The sequence below is a fragment of the Oncorhynchus nerka genome, linkage group LG18 (assembly GCF_034236695.1).
Source record: "Oncorhynchus nerka isolate Pitt River linkage group LG18, Oner_Uvic_2.0, whole genome shotgun sequence".
Taxonomy (NCBI): Eukaryota; Metazoa; Chordata; class Actinopteri; order Salmoniformes; family Salmonidae; genus Oncorhynchus; species Oncorhynchus nerka.
The window spans coordinates 52,309,190-52,329,528 of record NC_088413.1 but is presented as its reverse complement, the minus strand read 5'-3'; the positions used below and the strand labels follow the sequence as shown (position 1 = coordinate 52,329,528).

The 20,339-nt window shown below is 40.6% G+C and overlaps 1 protein-coding gene across 2 annotated transcripts in view; it reads right to left on the bottom strand.

Annotated features, from left to right (window-relative positions):
- The window catches only part of ptpn21 (protein tyrosine phosphatase non-receptor type 21), a 30,333-nt gene extending 16,378 nt beyond the window's left edge, over window positions 1–13,955 (bottom strand). Inside the window, exons 1-8 of one of the 2 annotated variants that reach the window (XM_029687849.2) lie at window positions 13,374–13,955; window positions 11,861–12,164; window positions 7,345–7,514; window positions 6,852–6,949; window positions 5,484–5,551; window positions 5,302–5,372; window positions 759–846; window positions 347–435 (exon numbers count right to left, since the gene is read on the bottom strand). In XM_029687849.2, coding sequence (XP_029543709.1) covers window positions 347–435; window positions 759–846; window positions 5,302–5,372; window positions 5,484–5,551; window positions 6,852–6,949; window positions 7,345–7,514; window positions 11,861–12,040 — 764 coding nt within the window. In that variant the 5' untranslated portion in view covers window positions 12,041–12,164; window positions 13,374–13,955. The remainder of the gene's footprint in view (window positions 1–346; window positions 436–758; window positions 847–5,301; window positions 5,373–5,483; window positions 5,552–6,851; window positions 6,950–7,344; window positions 7,515–11,860; window positions 12,165–13,373) is intronic. The other variant, XM_029687850.2, reaches the window with a different exon arrangement.
- Window positions 13,956–20,339: the final 6,384 nt, after the last annotated feature.

Here is a 20,339-nt window from a genome sequence, read left to right as displayed (position 1 = left end):
CCCTCTGGGTAAAATTGAAGTCATGTGACCTGATCGGAGGCCTAGAGTTTCTCCTTGCCAGGTCACATGGTCAGGAAAAAAAATCCCTGACCCCAACTATAGAACATACCATCTGATTCAAAATAGCCAGAGACGACCATGCCATCTAAGAATAGTAGCTAGCTGTGGACTGAACCAGACTCAATATGCTGAGTCATTGGATCTAACACAATTACTGCTTCATGTACACAAATAGCAGACAGGATTTTATTCAGACAGCTCATATTTAGAAGCAGAACATATTGCAGGCCTGGGGAAATACAGTAAAAAAATGCATATAAAAATAAACAATTATTTCCCGTCTTACTTGAATACAAGGGGTGGCCTGCCGTTTTTGTGCTTGACAAAAATGCCATCCAGACAGGCCCCAAGGAGGATATCAGTGCCTTGGCTGTCCTGTGGGGATGGGAAGAGAGAAGAGGATTAAATGAAAGAACTATAGCTAATGAAAAATGTGGACCTCACTGGGCTTTTTTGTCCTCTGTGCTGGGGGCGGGGTCTATATTTATACTTCTATGAATATATTCCAGAAGATCAGCACCTGCATCTGCTGAATTTTGAACTGAAAAACCATCGGTCCCTTGATTCATGTCTTCACACATACATCATGTTGAACAATAGGAGGTATTGATAGAAAGTCAATAGGACTGGATAGCAATGTAGTAGTGCAGTAAGGCTTTGGTGGAGCAGGCACTGTAGGTTGGTGTAGCTGTGTTCACCTTGGCTGGGGTACTCTCCTGGCCATAGCCCTCCATCTTCTCCACCTCCTGCATGTACAACATCTCAGCCTCTGGGGCAGGCAACCCCCTGAGAGAAACACACACAGCAATATAAGTTAACATAAACAATACACATGTCCAAAGACAGACACAAATGGAGACACCAACACCCATTAACCAGCACAGACAGAGTACACAGACAAACCCACACATACTTAGGTCACATTCCGAAACAAGATTCATGACATCACACCCAGGGCTCCAGACTAACATTTTCCCCTGTTGGCACTGGTGCCACTAACTCTTTCAGTCGGTGGCCACCAACCCATGATTTCGCTCCGTGACACAATAGAAGAAATAAGGAATCCTCTTATAAAGTCATTCAAAGTGCTTTATTAAAAAGGTGTACTAGACTACTGTTTGAGATTTTATTCAAGAAATAAGTTGTTTCATCTAACATGTCTATGCAGGAATAATGCATGATTCCAGCTCATTTTGGGATGATAATTAGGTTATCGTTATATTACTGTTAAAATAGGGCCCCATCATTTTGAGGGTTTCAGCATCGTAGCTGGTGAAACCCTATTGTATTTATTGCAGTTGATTATGATTTTCCTTCTGCCGATTGGTGATAAAAATTCATATTCTTGTGAGATGGTAAGGCCGAGGTCAGGAGGTTGCAACTTTGCATGATGGTAAAGGAGCAAGGGCCACACTATCAGGCAATGCCATATGGCCACATGGTGGCACTAACAAGTGATTGAATATGCAAACTTTTAAAATCGCACACCCTTCATCCTGTTTGAGCTAGAGTCCTGAAATTCCGTAGATAGGTCCCTCTCCACACAAGGAACAAGTGTGCCTCAAGGACCCATAAAGGTCCACCATGATGGATTTTCTGCCATTTAGAATTGTGAGAAAAACAGTTCACTTAAAAACACTACTTATCTGGCACCAAATGACTGATCTGTACAAAACATGGCATCGATGGAGCAAGCAAGCAGTCACAAATGAGTTTTTTTCCAGGATAGCATCTCAAGCATTGGCTACTGACCAATAAAGAAATCACGTGGGCGGTCTGGCACAAATGCATTTAACTCCGACACAGATATTCACATTGTAACTCAATTTGGTATACATCACAAACACTGTCAAGACTCAACATATCTAAGCACATTCAGCTCAACCACACAGTAGCGCTATAATGGGTACGTTTATAATCGCTTGATCGGATTGACTCAAGAGTGATGAAATTTGGCACACATGCTCAGGGATATGAGCCTGTTTAACCTGTTAAGTATGGTTCAGTTTGGTGCTGTAGAAGAATACATTTGAAAGTTGTAAACATCCTTCAAAATACATCAAACAGATATTACACTGCATGATCAGTTTGATTTTGAGTTCTGATATTTGGCAAGTGTGGTAAACAGTACAGAAGTAATTCATCTTAGGGCAATGTGCCCAATTACTCCGAATGGTGACACAGTGGGCCCATTGCTGAACCCTGTCTTTTGTTCAATAAAGATACATTTGTCTACATGTACTAACTTTTTGGGGGGCTTATTGACTAACAATGTGGAAACTACAAACACATTAGCTAGATTGCTAACTCTAAACATAATAGCCACTGATGTAAGACACATATTAATCTAAAAGGTTTTTTTTATGTAAAAAAAAAAAACGTTGCTGTGGTAGCCTTCTACTCAATGGAGTCCCATGCACTTGCAATGGACAATGCACATGTCTTGTGCGCCATATCAAATATTTTGGTTGTAAAATAGTTTCTATAGAGCTCCATTATCAGAATATATATATATATATATATATGCCTACAGAAAGCTGAGAAACTCTTCCCCTTCAACAGTGACGACAGTAGTTGCTTCCAAGGCTGTATTTTTTCCCGCAATTGAGTTAAATGATATTGCCTACAATCTGAGCACGTGGAGAGGGAGTGAGTCGCTCGCTCTTCACAGCAGCAAGCTCCATCGGAACAGGCAGATACTTTCATTACAGGAACCACAAGGATTGGGGCCGTCCCCGACAAAAAACAATATTATTTGACCAAGAGTTGTCTGTTCTTTCGACCAATCGGTCGGTTGGTTGCTGACTTAGTTGCTGAAGTGGCAACATAAATTACAGCAATTTCTGACTGAAAAGTTTAGGAAAAACATTCCCATTTCCCTCATCCCTTGCTCCATTTGTGTGACACATGTACGCATTGCATGCACGTGACCAATACGGCCTGACCTATTGCATATCATAATCACATCAATAAACAAACTCAACACCGTTACACATGTGACAGCAGAATTAATCCAGAAGACGTGACAAAAACAAAACGGGGAAAGTTTACTGGTTAATCGGGAAGTAAAGGGGAAGTTAGATGTGTGGAATAAATTTCACTAGTTGTGGAAAATATTGGCATTCAAGAACAAAAATAAGGTAAAGCGCAAGCATATTATGTGTGCCAAACAGGTGCTGTTAGATTAGAATATCGTTTTTCTGACCGTTTGGAACAATGTAAACACAAAATACATTGCAAGCCTACCAGAGAGTCCGTTGTAACACGTTTGTTTTTGTAAAGCCTTTATTACAACCAAGACTAAAAACAGTCGCATTCATTGGTGAATGCAATTTGCGAAATGGAATAGTTTAGGCCTAATTATTGTTTACGTGAATTATTTAATGGTCGCTTTGTTATAGGCAGAGTTGAAGAAAAAGCCATATCTCAGACTGGCTAATAAAAAGAAAATATTAAGATGGAGAACAGAACAGACACTGGACTTTTGAACGGTAGTGTAATATGGACGATTTATAAAGCCAGGCACATTTATCAGTTAGGCTATTGATTATAGACCTAATTAGGTTGGGGTTTCCCCTCTCCTCACTTGTTTAGACAAACAGATGTCTAAAAAAAAGTTAAAGGGCTGTTTTCTTGCCTCCTAACTCCGTTGCTGCCTCTGCCGCATTGTTCAACACCAATATGCTGGTTAACTTTGCTATTATGCACATTGCAACATGGTCTAGGAAAAGGCGCTAATTCAGTGCACTAATGCGTTTCAAAACAGAGGACAATGACTACTATCCGCGAGAGAAAACGCATTGGTTATAAAATAATATATTTTTTATTTGTTTTGCACAATTGTTCTTATGTAATATAACCATATACAGTTTCAGTATCACATTTATTTTTAAGACTGATGGACTGTCATCCCCACAGCCTCCACAATGGATCAGTCCACTCAGACAGCCTTCTGGGGGGGGAGCATTGCATGTGACAAATTATTCACTAAACCTCAACTAAATCTTGTAATGAATAATGTGGAAATTGAGCGAGTTAAGGGGACTAAACTACTTGGAGTAACCCTGGATTGTACTGTCATGGTCAAAACTTATTGATCGGGAGAGGTCTGTCCAGAATAAAGCTAACATTAATATGCATGTCAATCTCTCCTGGCTCAAAGTAAAGGAGAGATCGACTTCATCACTTCTTGTGCTTGTGAAAAGTATAGACATGTTGAATGCACCATCTGTTTAAACTACTAGCACCCATGCAAAAACAAACAAAAATACACCTTATGGAACAGCGTGGTATGTGAAGAGACACCCACACAGACATACACCATAACATACGCACAATACACACATGTACACATGGATTTTGTGCCGGAGGGCACACACTTATTAATGTGTTGTGAAATGTATTGTAATGTTTTTAAAATTGCTTTAATTTTGCTAGACCCCAGGAAGAGAAGCTGCTGCCTTGGCAGGAAATACTGGGGACGCATAATAAATACAAATACAAATGTAGAATGTGCAGCTCGTACCCATGCAACCAATTAAAACATTTACTCACACAGCCAAGTCAAATGGTAGCATAATGCATCGAAATGGTCACAGTCTGGAGCCCTGACAACCCTTCTCAAATTGAAAGTGTCAGTCTAGTTCAACCACCAGCAAGATCAGCTGCTGCTATGTGCTATCCCCCATCATCTCCATCTTCTGTTCATCTGAGTCACTGCACTTCGTTTGACACACACAAAGTAGTGAAACCATTTCATACACACCAACATTGAGGCAAGCATCAACTCCTCACCTCAACTACAGAACCCCCCCCCCCCCCAACCTGACACCTCCCTCCCCTGTAGCTGGGGCCCAAAACAGCTTTTTCCATCTATCTATCCAGTTCATATGGGGGGTGAGCAGAAGGCTGGAAACCTGCAGGTTGGGATGGACGGAATGAAAACCAGCTGGCCTTGGAGGTGGCTTGGTGCCAGGCCGGCCCTGGCTCGGGGCTTTTCATCCATCTGCCTGACTGTAAATTAGAGCTGAGGACCCCTGGTCAGATGGGTTTATTTTCGGCCTGCTGAGGCCAGATGAGAAAGAAGCACCATGGACTGTCCCACTGCATGGATCGAACCTGGACTCAATTAAAAGGCCCTGCGAATGCCAGCCTCAGAAGATGTGAAGGGGGGGTTCCTGTGGAGAATATAAGGCATCTGATGTGAAAAATCTGATGTGGGAACATCTGAAGATTTCTCACCTGTAGTTCTGGTAAAGCACAGCCACTTTCTGAGTGGCCTCTTCCAGTACTCTCTCATCCTGGATCCAGCCCTATGAATAGATGGGGAAATCTAGATTACATTGTGCACATTAATGAACTATAGATCGTAAAACAAGAACTTTGAGACGCGAAGCCATAGAGAAAAGAAAGAAATGGCTTACGATAGGAAAGAGCACAAACTTCTGAAGAAACTCCTGCGAATCGTAACGATTGAAGTCTCCGAAGTCAGCTGAAACAGAAAATAATAAAATACAATCGCAATTTTAGTACACTGGGTGAATACATATAACACTACAGTAATATTTTTCCTAGCAGTGAATACAAGTGAAAACCTTAAATAGGTAAAAGTCTAATGTGTCTATTTCTGCAATTAGTGCGAGGCAGACAAAGCGTCCATGGATTTTCAGAATGGTGTGATGCTTATTTTAGAAAAGCAGGGGGACCCGTGTGTTATGACACGGGATTGCTTTAACGTCTGAAACTGTAGTGGTCCAACGTTAACAGCAATCTCTTTCTGCACGCCAGCTATGTTCACAGCTATGTTCAGTATCCCAGGCATTAGCCATGCTAGCTACGGCTCTACCGGCCAGGCCCCCACAAACCCTAACCCCAGCAGCTAGGTAAAAATAGACAATGTCCAACATCTTCCAAGCAAAAACCAAAAGCAAACTTAGCAGGGCTTTTTTTAAGTCAACAAATAGAGGTTTCTTAAAGCTTTTAGTATTACTGGGATGCTATTTTGATCTAGCTTGCTATGCAGTTTGGGCAGCAATAGTTTGGACCTGGGTTGCACCAGTAAGTGATCTCAGTTGCTGTGCAATGTTAACACCTAGGCCAGTAACTTGCACTGCCTGATATAACTTTGCCAGTAATGTTTGAGATTCTTCTGGCTGTGCAAAAGTGGGAGTCCAGAAATGTCAAGCTGGAGACTCATGCAAAGGGAGTTTACACTCCCTGAGCCTGGCCAGTTTATAAGTTGGTTTGGGCTTGATGTTGCTTGTTAAGTGTCCTACATTAACAGACTTGTGAAAAGCTCAATAAACCCAAAATAAAGTGTTCGACTCAGCTTTTATACAAACCAGGTTACTTAGGATTGTAGAAAATGGCCTTACGTTTGTACAATGAGACATCAATGATGTTCTCTTGAATAGCAAATGAAAATATTCAAGTTTAAAACTCAAATTTTCCCTAGGTATGCTTTGAAATCATATGACATTCTGACGAGTCCCGAGCTGAGAGTCAGTAATGATCCTCGAAACCATACTCTAACAACTTCACTCCTGTTGCATTGGTGTACTGTCACCAGCTTTAGGTTCAATAAAGCATGAGCAGTGGGATTTACAACAGGTCATGACATCAGTGTGTGAGTGTGGTGCAAAACACTTGCTGTGGCCACCTATGGCAGGACCTGACCTGTCACCACAGTTTGAACAGGTGGCGATCCTCAGTCACCCCATCAGTAGATAAGTGTGTACGGAGTTTAATTTCCCGTTGTTGCATTCACAGCCCGTGTTCAGTATTCACATTACCTTGCACTGCCAAGCCAGCCAGGCGGATGGCCTGTTCTATAGAGCAAGGGATTCGGCCTTCGAGAACATCCTTCTTCAACTGGAGATAATACTGATATCTGTAGGGAGGTAGAGGAAGTTGGTTAATCTCAAGGTGTGGACAGAAGACAAACATGACTTGGTTTGACACCTCCATTCAAAATCAGTCAGTGAGAGATGTGATGTCATACTGTAGTGGGTGCCAACACAGAAAGAACAGTGGTTACTGGACTGAGTTAATCAATGCTCAGTAAGTGTTATGGCATACGGAGTATGGCAAATCCTCTAGCATGAAGGAAACACATGCATTACATTCCACTACTTTTGACTGATCCAATAGGAATGGATAGATTCAATCAATTTGTTGGGAACTGTGTGGCTTAGAGTTAACCAAGAAATGCATGAAGGAGATTTTGGCATGAGAAGCAACCTGAATGAGTGTCTGGTGTCCCTCTGTGTTAAGCGGATATCTGACCTAGTGATCTCCTGCTGCAGTTGGCCTACGGTGGGCACGTAGAAGACCACGCCGAAGTAGACGGTGGGCTCCAGGCCATACTTGTCCAGCTGCTTCTTCAGGGGCTTCTCCAGATCGATCCAACGCTGCTGGTTCTGCTTGTTGAAGTACCATAGGCTGAAGTACGTTATCTGGTGGGGGGAGGAAATGAAAAGTGGGGCTTTAAAAATCGGGGAAACAGGAAGCAGTCTATTGAAAGATGAGGCGATTGTGAAATCGTTACTTGTTAATGAAATGACAGTAATATGGTATTTTGGTTTACAATGACAATAGCTTAGGTTAAATGACCCATGCTAAATTATAGAATACTTAACATGTTTGTGCTTCCTTCATAAACATGGCGATACTACTACACATAGCTTGTATTCATCTGAAACATGAATGTTGACCCACAAGCCCAAAGTAAAGTTAAAGGTTCCTGTGCTGCTGCCACTCCCTGTCCAGTCTTGTGACTGTCTGCTGGGGTGGAGCAGTGTGCATCACACAATGAACAGTGGTTCTGGAGTTGACCTGTATTGTTTATGATGAAGGGATTACTCTGACTACAATTATACCATTGCTAACCCATTTACAACATCTGAATGTCTATTTGAAGCGTTGGAATTTATATCAGAAATCACTGCTAGGCAATTTAAACCCTCCCCTATTGCAAACAGTTCACACAATGTTCATGGTAAAGATCATCAACGTCTGTGAGAGAATCAAGACTTTCCAACAAAGAGCATAGTCTAGAGATGGCAAAATAGTCAGGCCAAAACATAGGCTACTAGTCGACAGATTTTGAAAGCATTTCTATCTTCCTTTTATATATTGCATGGTAACAGATCCTTCAACCATGTGACCATCAGTGTCCTTTCCTATATAGGGCCCTATAAAATCTGTAATTTTTTGGGCCTGATACCATTAAGTTTTCCCCCAAATTCAGTTCTCTGTTTTGTTTTCCAGGTTTAAGCTAAAAATTAAATTAAAATTAAAACACTTTTTGAATAGAAAAACAAAAAAAATGGTATGTTCAAAGTCCACAATATAACTTAAACCATGAGACCACTTTTGAGGTCTGGGAAAAATCTAAAGAAATGTAGACTTTTTGGTTGTAGTTACCGAAAGAAGTTTCTGTAGTGCTCATGTGATTGCAGTTGTCTATTCTTCCAATCAATCGACTGGTCTACATTTTTTTTTTTTTTTTTAAATACGTATTTTCCATTTATAGACCCACCCTATGTGTTTTAATAAAATCAACTATATGCACTGAGCGATGCTTTAAAACTTCTTGTGGCTGCAGTTGCTTGGATGAAAAGGTGTCCAGAGGTGCCCAGAGTAAACTTCCTGCTCCTCAGTCCCAGTTGCTAATATATGCATATTATTATTAGTATTGGATAGAAAACACTGAAGTTTCTAAATCTGTTTAATGATGTCTGTGAGTATAACATAACTCATATGGCAGGCAAAAACCTGAGAAAAAAAATCCAACCAGGAAGTGGAAAATCTGGGGTTGGTAAATTTTCAACTCAGCCCTATTGAAGTTACAGTGGGATATTGGTCATCTTGCACTTCCTAAGGCTTTCACTAGATGTCAATCGTCTTTAGAAACTTGTTTGAGGCTTCTACTGTGAAGTGGGGCCGAATGAGTGTGGATTGAGTCAGAGGTCTGGCAGCAGTCACGCGCATTTCACATGAGAGGTATCTCCCGTTCCTTTGCTTTTCTGAAGACAAAAGAATTCTCCGGTTGGAAAATTGACGTTTTGTGTTAAAAACATCCTAAAGATTGTTTCCATACATCGTTTGACAAGTTTCTACGGTCTGCAACTAGTGAACGCACTTCGTGAGTTTTGATTTGTTTACCAAACGCGCTAACAAAAAGTAACTATTTGGACATAAATGGACATTATCGAGCAAATCAAACATTTATTGTGGACCTGGGATTCCTGGGAGTGCATTCTGATGAAGATCAAAGGTAAGTGAATATTTATAATGTTATTTCTGACTTCTGTTGACTCTAACATGGCGGATATATGTATTTGTTCTCTGAGCGCTGTTCTCAGATTATAGCATGGTTAGCTTTTTCCGTAAAGCTTTTTTAAAAATCTGACACAGCGGTTGCATTAAGGAGAAGTATATCTTTAATTCCATGTATAACACTTGTATTTTCATCAACATTTATGATTAGTATTTCTGTAAATTGATGTGGCTCTGCAAATTTACCAGATGTTTTTGGAACTACTGAACATAACGCACCGAATGTATACTGAGATTTATTTTATATAAATATGAACTTAACCGAACAAAACATACATGTATTGTGTAACATGAAGTCCTAGTGAGTGTCATCTGATGAAGATCATCAAAGGTTAGTGATTAATTTTATCTCTATTTGTGCTTTTTGTGACTCCTCTCTTTGGCTGGAAAAATGGCTGTGTTTTTCTGTGGCTTGGCTCTGATCGTTTGTGGTGCTTTTGCTGTAAAGCCTATTTGAAATCAGACACTGTGGTGGGATTAACAACAAGATTACCTTTAAAATGGTATAAGATACTTGTATGCTTGAGGAATTTTAATTACGAGATTTCTGTTGTTTTGAATTTGGCGCCCTGCACTTTCACTGGCTGTTGTCATATCGATCCCATAAACGGGATTTCAGCCCTAAGAATTAAGGGCACTGTTTGATGAAATAATTAAGACAAATGACTCAAGGAAGGAGCCAGAGATCAAGACAACCAAAATAACAAAAACCTGTACCCGACCATCCTCCTCCCGCTCCTACTGGCCTCTGCAGATTCTGCCGTTACACTCCTGAAGTTGCCGGTAGGCTACACACTCATGTCGAGTGCCAATTTATCTTACCATTTCTACATGCCAGTTCTGGTTTTAATATGCACAGTCTCAAACGGTTACATTTAATTTTTAATAATGTCTTCGAATCTCATAACTATTGTCATGTTGTTAATGAAAATTTGAACTAAATGAAAATTACACAAATCTAAAAGTAACTTCTATTGCCAACTATGTAGAAATATCCTATATAAAGCCAACAAATAAAAACATTGCAGACTGCAGGTAGAAAATATCCTATGAATCACATTGGCTACACATGGCATGTCTGCAAGGAACTTGAAACATTGTATCAACTTGGTCTGGTGCTAGCAAACTAACAACACTGTATACATATTCTGGGCCCTCAGTTTCCCAGGTCAGAAACAGCTGTAGGCTTTTTGAGCAAGGGATAAGAAATAAATCAGGTTGGCCTATTTTATGAAGTTTCCACTGGATCAGAGCATTGTTGTTTTATTTTGCAGAGTAGTTATTGAGCTGTAAAGATTTTTCAAATAGTCTACACTGAGGAACTATTGTCAATAGATGTAAAAACAGACGGTTTATTTGCTGTTTGAGATTAATAAAAAATTACTTTGAGATGCTCCACAGCTCATTAGTTGTGGTGGGTTAAGACAATCAGAAATACTATCAGATACTCAAATGGGCACATTTATAGCCCTACATTTGCGCGCAGTCCAAGTAGCCTATGCCTACTTCTGGTGCGCGTCCTTACTCAACGTTGACAGGAGGGCTCCAAACAAAAGAAGATTAATAAATTGGCAAAACTCCTAAGTATAGCATAGGTTTTTGAGCTCTGCAAACAATGTGACCACTCTGACAATGAGAACAGTAAAAGACTGTCAAAATAATAATAATATATTGAATACATTAACAGAAATGACAATAACCAAACAAACATTGTAGATTAGAAATTATGATAATTAACGGTAAATGTACTGGTGATAGTGGTGTGCCATCCCCGCGGCCTCCACAATGGATTAGTCCACTGAGCCTATCGACCAAACAATTTACCAGTCGACTAAATGGGATCAGCCATTAAAAAAAATGGCCACTGGATTTATGTTAAATAATCATGATATACATTCTGCCAGGTATGCTTAGGCTACTTTATAGCTAACATTTAATTGAGTTTTTTTGGAAAGCCTTTCCATCCTTACCAGAAGATGAGTATCATTAGCATCATTGTTAATGGCTACACAAAGTATAGACATACACAAGCACCGAATTAAAAACACAATATTTTCTTTATGCGGATTCTGGAATATTCACATGAAACTCTATTGCCAATTAGAGGGAAACCTAGCTACCGAGTCTGATTCAGATGCATATTGAATCACAGCACAGGTGTGTCCACTGTGTCCACAGCAGAGGTGGGTCCACTTGAGCAGTGCATGCATGGCCTACGTGATTGAAGAATGACTAGGTCAATGTGGAATGCCTTTGGCTGAAACAAATTATTCTTTCCATACCCTCAAGACAATAGGTTCTAGTTTTCTGATTGTTTTATAATGACAGGACTATCAGGTAGGCTGTTGGAGAACAGGTCATAGACCATGATAACTTTAGCCTAAATGGCCACTCACTTGAGAAGAGTAATCACAAACAAAACGACAACCATCAGTGTTTCAGTCATCTTGAGCATACATACCTCTCGTAACTCGAGTCTCTGTGCAACTGCCTCCAAACATTCCTGGCCGGTGCTCTCCACAGAAAGAGTAAACTCAACAAATTCACCATTGAGCAGCTGAATGCGTGTGACCAGACAGCTCTTGCTTGAGACAGTATACCTTCGAGTTCTTTTGAGTTTTAAGCCGAATGGCAAGGGCATGTTTCAAAGTCCTTTGGCAAGGAGTCTTTCCTTGATCCAGAAATATATGTCCCGTTGTCTCTAAACTTTGCCCATCAAAAATGTAGTGGATAAGAGGCCATCCATGAGTTGGATACATGTATCCCTGTGAAAACAGAAAGAAAAATTGTTATGAGACAATAAAAATTATTTCATCATTCCAGATAACATTTTCAAGACAAACATAACAAGCAGTATTATACTATATGACATGTTATTCGGAATCGCCAACTTTGGTTCTGGAGAGCAACAGTGTGTGCAGGCTTTTGTTCCAACCCAGCACTAACACACCTGATTTTAATGTTCAACATTGATAAGTTGATTCAGTTATGTAGTGTGCTTGGCTGGAACAAAAGCCTGCAATCCCTGACCACCGGCAGAGGTAACCAATCTCAGAACATAAAACAGATGCCCTTTATGAACAACCCATTTTATTGGTAATCCACTTAGCTAACTAGACAGGGAGCATCTAATTTCTTGGTGCAAATCAGACAGTCGAGTGATTATTGAATGAGCTGCAAATAACTCTGTACCAGTAGCTTGCTAATGGTTCTCCATCCCAAAGTTATCTGTAGGACACTTCCATTACACTGGAATAACAGATCAAAATTGAATGTTGATAGACAGTGCAGTGGGCTCCAGTCCGGATTTAACTAGTAAACTAAAGTTGTTTGTTACAAAAGACATCAACGACTTTTACTAGCCAATAGCCAATATACTAGATGACAATGTACAATACATGATATATTGTAGAGACGGACAGTCTCCATCAGATATGAGCATATATATATTTTTTTTTACGTTAGTCCAGCTAGTAAAGTCAGGTGGCTAACTAGCCGTGTTAATTTAGTTAGCTAACGTTAGCTCATTAACGCCATCAAGTTGAAGCAACAAATTACTTCGGGTTACATGAAAAATAAACAAAACACTACTTTAAACAAAGCTAGCTATACGGTTATGAAAAAGAGATGCTCCCCAAAAAGCCTAAACATAGAACCAAAGACAGTACAGTACGTTTAAAAACTATCCAGTAAGTTACTTCATGGTTTCCCAAGCTCGGTCCTGCCACCATCCTCCGACTGCACGTTTTGTCCTAGTACCACACAGTTGATCCAAATAACCAATTCATCACTTTGATTATTTCAATCACCTGTGTAGTGGTAGGGCAAAAGTTTGGGAGTAGCCTGCAGTACAGTAACTTTAGCTAATTAGCATGCAGGCTAGCATAGCTAACGTCGTCGGCGTCAAAATGGGCTCTCCATCACCATAACAAAATCCCTGCAAATAGCCAGATAGTTGACATTAGCATCTTTACCTTATTGATGTCCGCCAAAAGCAAATTAGTCCATTTGTAAATTGTGCATATCCAAAGCTGCCGCCAGTCATTATAGGTGATAGTTATGTCAAATATCGAAAAGGTTTAGTTTAGAATCTGCATACAGAAAACCAACTCAGCTAACGACGTGCTTCACTTCCTGCCGAAAGAGCAACAAGTCTGTATGAAGCTCTACATCCGCGGATCTATATTATCCTCTTTTTTACACAACCGTTTTCCTATTATGTTGATTTACATAGACAAACAAAACTATGAACATTTACATTAAATATAATATTTTCTTCAGGTCCTGTATGAGTTTCAACGGTTGTATTTCTTTATAAAAGTTTGAGTAGTTCTTCAACAGCGGCGTGATACACGGCAGATTTAGAGGCAATGACATCAGACAGCTGGAATGCCAGGCAGGGAAAATGACAAGAATGAGACAGCTGCCACCCTGCTTACGACGTACGTTATTCAGCCCCGTACACCGAAAACCTATATTTCTGCTCATGTTATACTCATTTGTGAACTGTCCGTTTACTTCACTAATTTATGAATGTCAGCTGAGGTTGCTGTAAAATAGTGTGATACTGCTGGATGAAAATAGACGCACACACACCCCTCCCACTGGGACAAAGCTGAGACAAGTTGACTTTTGTGCAGAGTAGAGTGCATGATGAAAGAGAAGGCGGGTTCATAACAACATAACAAAACATTTTATTGTAAACATGAACAACACTGTTAGGCAGTCACAGCAAAGGTCACAGTTAACTAGGCTACATGTTGCAGAGAGCACAGTGCCCCTTATTAAAGGTATTTCCTAGAATATTCACTGATACTCTGTTATTTGAAACCAATAGGCTACAAAGTGAGCAATACATTGATAAATATATAAAATACATTTCTGGTCTAGTTAATTCTCATTATTGTGTAACAATAATCAAAATACATATTGGTCAATACTTTGTACTGTAAATCTCCATGGCAATACAGTGTCCAGAAGCGGAATGGGCATTTACAAAAAGTATGAAATATACAGCTTCCATTTACAAAACACATTCGAGATTCAAAAACCTCAATATCAAGTTGCTCGTAGCGAAAATAGCATCAGTTGACTTCAAAGCTCATTAAACTAATCCTTAAAATACAAATAAAATCAGAACTCCTCATCACTGAAAGAGGTTGGAGGTTGTTTATATTCTCAGTGACTCCTGGCGCTGGGAAATCAGATGCATTGGACATGTGGAAAGACTCTTCCAGCTCTTTGGACAGTCCACCACGATTGTCTTCTAGGTTGATTGTGATCCTCCTCAAGGGGCAGAGGGGTATTTTCACCAAGTGAAAGACAACAACCTTTTTCCCTGTCATAATCCTGCTCATCAAGGCCCTCTGTACCTTCATCAGCATCAGGTGAACTAATAGAGAGACACAGAGTCAGTCCTCTCAGTAGGAGGGCTACCATGTAACGGTGTGGATACTGACAATGGAACGACATTCTCCAGCCCACCACTGTCCTTGTTACTAAACAATGCATAGGGGAAAAAGGCAATTGTCCTCTTTGGTTTTTGATGGTGATCCTCTGTCTAGAGATTCCATACCATGCAGATGACTATGAAGAAGGTCAATCTCTGTCTCTTCACCAGTCTCAGGCTCTGCACCACAGGTAGGTGTGTTCGCTGGACTTTACAAGTCATTGCGCAAAGTTTCCAGAAGATGGCGCATTTTGTCCTTAAAAATAACAAAACCAAACTTATTGAAAAAATGTCCACTGTGTGACACTGAGTAATTCTCTGACAGATCTCTAATTTCACGTACAGAATGTATCAGCTTGTTTGATTTCCTTTTTGCCATTTTGTATGTAGCATGAGTGTAAAAACAACAACACAATAAGGCTGCCAGTGCAGATGCCCATGTAGAGTTGAGACACTCACCTCATCTAGTCAACGTTTGTTCTTGTCCACATGACGTTCAAGCAACTGCTCTAAGACCCATTGGAAGAAGAAGAAATGAGTATCAATACCTACACGTGGTAACAACACATTCATATTCACAGGGACACAGAGACCAGTTAATCAACATCATTAATGCCCCTTTTTGAAGACCTATTATAGGTTTCATGAGGTGGGATTATTACGAGTAACATCACTTGTGATTTATAGCCCAGCATTAATACCATATGAGGTGCTGTCGACAAGGTCTCTCATGTCCTGAGAAAAAGAGTTAATATAAAAGTGGCATACACTATACAGTGCATTCAGAAAGTATTCAGACCCCTTTCCCACATTTTGTTACAGCCTTATTCTAAAATTGATTCAAGAAAAAAATTCCTCAATCTACACACAATATCCCATAATGACAAAGCGGAAAACAGGTTTTTAGAAATGTTTAAAAAACAGAATGACCTTATTTACATAAGTATTCAGACCCTTTGCTATGAGACTCGGAATTGAGAATGGGTGCATCCTGTTTCCAGATGTTTCTACAACTTCATTTGAGTCCACCTGTGGTAGATTCTATTGATTGGACATGATTTGGAAAGGCACACAACTGTCTATAGTCAGGTCCCACAGTTGGCATTGCATGTCATTGCACAGTGACAGGATGCCACCTTTCCAATAAGTCAGTTTGTAACATTTCTGCTCTGCTAGACTTGCCCCGGTCAACTGTAAGTGCTGTTATTGTGAAGTGGAAACATCTAGGAGCAACAATGGCTCAGCCCCGAAGTGGTAGGCCACACTGTGAAGTGGTAGGCCACACAAGCTCACAGAACGGGCCGCAGAGTACTGAATTGAGCAGTGCGTAAAAATGCAACAGTTCAAAACTGCTTTTGGAAGTAACGTCAGCACAAAAACTGTTTGTCGGGAGCTTCATGAAATAGGTTTTCATGGCCGAGCAGCCATGCGCAATGCCAAACGTCAGCTGGAGTGGTGTAAAGCTCGCCGCTGTTGGACTCTAGAGCAGCGGATGCCAGGAGAACGCTACCTGCCCCAATGTATAGTGCCAACTGTAAAATTTGGTGGAGGAGGAATAATGGTTTGGGGCTGTTTTACATGTTTGGACTAAGCCCCTTAGTTCCAGTGAAGGGAAATCTTAACGCTACAGCATATAATGACATTAGACTATTCTATGCTTCCAACTTTGTGGCAACAGTTTGGGGAAGGCCCTTTCCTGTTTCAGCATGACAATGCCCCCATGCACAAAGTAAAGTCCATAGAGAAATGGTTTGTAGAGATCGGTGTGGAAGAACTTATCTGGCCTGCACAGAGACCTCTGGCCTCCCCCCCCCCTCCCCCCCCCCCCCCCTTAAAAGACCTAGATGCACTATTGTAAAGTGGCTGTTCCACTGGATGTCATAAGGTGAAAGCACCAATTTGTAAGTCGCTCTGGATAAGAGCGTCTGCTAAATGACTTAAATGTTCAATGTAATGCACAAAGTAAAGTCCATAGAGAAATGGTTTGTAGAGATCGGTGTGGAAGAACTTATCTGGCCTGCACAGAGACCTGAACTAAACCCCATCGAACACATTTGGGAAGAATTGGAAAGCTGACTGCATGCCAGGCCTAATCGCCCCGCTTCAGTGCCCAACCTCACTAATGCTCTTGTGGCTGAATGGAAGCAAGTCACATGTTCCAACATCTAGGGGAAAGCCCAGAAGAGAGGAGGCTGTTATAGCAGCAAAGGGGGGACCAACTCCATATTAATGCCCATGATTTTGGAATGTGATTTTTTTTGACGAGCAGCTGTCCACATACTTTTGGTCATGTAGAGTACCTTTCAGAGTACAGTCAGCTGGACAATATTTAATTTGTTACATTAGCAATACATTCAATGTACATTAATTATTTCTCCCTGTAGAGAAAATAATGGTAAGCCGGAATGGTTAGTTTACAGGGGAACTATGTACTGTAGGTGAGACTGCTAGGAGCTGCTAGGGCTCTGAAGTGATCTTGAATTTATTATATCTAGCAGCCTATTTCACACTTTACCATCTTCTCCTATATTTATAAAAGCGTTTAAAGCAGTAATTAAAAGTTTAGAAAAATCATTCTTACTCTGCAAAAAAGCCCTCTTCTGGTGAAACCCTAGAAGACAACAATCAAGACAAAATACATACTTTTTCCCAGAAAGCACAGCATTAAAAACACAACAAATACAGTCTGAAACCAGTATAAACAGTACCTGTATGAGAAAATGAAGTGATCGCTGCTTCTGCTCCTGTTTCTCTTGCTTCGTTGTCCAAATGCTGACAGATTCATTGTATGGGACTCATCGTCTGTGTCTGAGCGCTCACGCTCTGTACCATGTCCATATAATAACAGAGTGAACAATTCATTCTGCTTAAATTAGTCTCCATGTGTTTAATTAAGCTTTCTAAACATTTACAAGTATCATTTGCTCAAAACTTGTACGTTGTTCATGAGTTTTGGCGTTTTTTCCCCCCTTATTTAGACCAGAGTTGTTTACTCTGCGTCTGAAATATTTGTGACTTCAATAATATTGACCTTGCATGCAGCACAGCTAGTGTAATTCACCTCTCTCAATTTGAAATATTATTTTTATTGGATTCTGTTTCTTGCTACTCTCAGACAAACCAGGCTGTCAATATGATGGATGCTGCCTTGGTCATCTCCCCCTTTACTATTACCTTATGGCAAGACCTTGGCACTGCGTCCAGATCGATCACATTTGTCTCTATTCTAGCCAATCCTACTTCTTGTCTATCATATTCTTAGCATACCATACACCACTTCAACCTTATAATTCTAATGGATGCTGATCTTGCATTGTCTTTCATTTGTGGTAGTTGCTCTTGAATTATTTATTTTTTGATTTCCTCTATTCATACTACTTCATACTCTATTTAACAGCAACAAAACTCTATGAATTCTACCACACTTTTTCCCTAACTATATTGTATAATACTGCAATATGTTCCTCCAGTATTGAAGGGTTTAATCCAACCTCTGTGAATGTGAGCGGGCTGACATCTTTCCTCAACTGTTACCACCGTAACGAGTCATTGTCTGTGAATGTGAGCGGGCTGACTGAGGACTTCTCTCAGAGCTGGCATCTTTCCTCAACTGTTACCGCCGTAACGAGTCATTGTCTGTGAATGTGAGCGGGCTGACTGAGGACTTCTCTCAGAGCTGGCATCTTTCCTCAACTGTTACCGCCGTAACGAGTCATTGTCTGTGAATGTGAGCGGGCTGACTGAGGACTTCTCTCAGAGCTGGCATCTTTCCTCAACTGTTACCGCCGTAACGAGTCATTGTCTGTGAATGTGAGCGGGCTGACTGAGGACTTCTCTCAGAGCTGGCATCTTTCCTCAACTGTTACCGCCGTAACGAGTCATTGTCTGTGAATGTGAGCGGGCTGACTGAGGACTTCTCTCAGAGCTGGCATCTTTCCTCAACTGTTACCGCCGTAACGAGTCATTGTCTGTGAATGTACACAACGATGATGAACTAAATCAGGTCATAACGCCTATGTGCGATTTTTTTTCTTCTTGAATTTTGTGATCGATTTCAGGCCACTCTGGTAGGCCTACATTATGATCAAATAGCCACAGTAGCCTACTTGGCCACGGATAAAACTGTAACTTGTAGCGGGTACAGCCTCAGCATTTACAGTAAACATGTGCTGGAAGTTGCACAGAATTTTCACAACTTTCAAGTTTGCGCTCAGCAGACCTGAAATTTGCTCAGTGCCAAACACAATTAGAGGGAACATTGGCCAGTACATCTCTGGAGCCGAGCTCCATGCCATCCAGGACCTCTATACCAGGCGGTGTCAGAGGAAGGCCCTAAAAATTGTCAAAGACTCCAGACACGCAAGTCATAGACTGTTCTCTCTGCTACCGCACGGCAAGCAGTACCGACGCACCAAGTCTGGAACCAACAGGACACTAAAACAGCTTCTACACCCAACTCATAAGACAGCTAAATAGTTAGTTAAATAGTTAACCAAATAGAATTAATTGTGGTTGAATTAATTGTTTGTGTGCTCTGATTGGTTGCAGCAGTTATGACTCTGGAGAATGCACCTCCAACGGTTTCCTACAAGATGGTGGTGCTTTACTGCGTTTCCTGCCACAGGACAGAGAGGGAAAGACATGGCAGCACTGCAATTGTCTCCAGACAGCTAGCAAGGTAATTCGTGAGAAGTGAAAATTGCATGTAAGTGGTAATCACTGAATTATTGTAGCAACCCTGTTGTACTGAGTATTTTGAGACTAAACCTTTAAACAACCTGCCTGATGTGGCAGTCCAAGCACACCAGCATACATCCCTGATTTTAAAGGGTAGGTAGTATAAACATAACCACTTGTAACATATGGATTTGCATTAGTATATGCATCAAAAGTCCCAATACAAAGTTACACCTCACTTTTTGATTTTGGGGGTTATTACATAAAACAGATCTGAATTCTGAAGAATGCCATGTCTGAAAATGTTTTTCCGGGTGTGATGTAATATGGAGGACCCTGCAAGCCAGCTTATTCACTACAATATAAACAGGCTGAGTTAGCTACCAAAGCGAGGGGGAGGCAGGCGCTTCACCGGGCTGAGGGAGAGTCAGGGAAATCCAATAGCTACAGTGCATTCGGAAAGTATTCAGACCCCTTGACTTTTTCCACATTTTGTTACGTTACAGCCTTATTTTAAAATTGATTAAATATTTTTTTTAAATCCTCATCAAACTACACACAATATGCCATAATGACAAGGCAAAAAAGGTTTAGGAATTTTAGAAAATGTATTAAAAATAAAAAACAGATACCTTATTTCAAAAAAGTATTCAAACCCTTTGCTATGAGACTCGAAATTGAGCTCAGGTGCATCCTGTTTCCATTGATCATCTTGCTCAGGTATTTCAACATGAGGCCAATGGTGACATTAAACCAGTTACAGAGTTTAATGGCTGTGTAGTTACTCCACAATACAAACCCAATTGACAGAGGG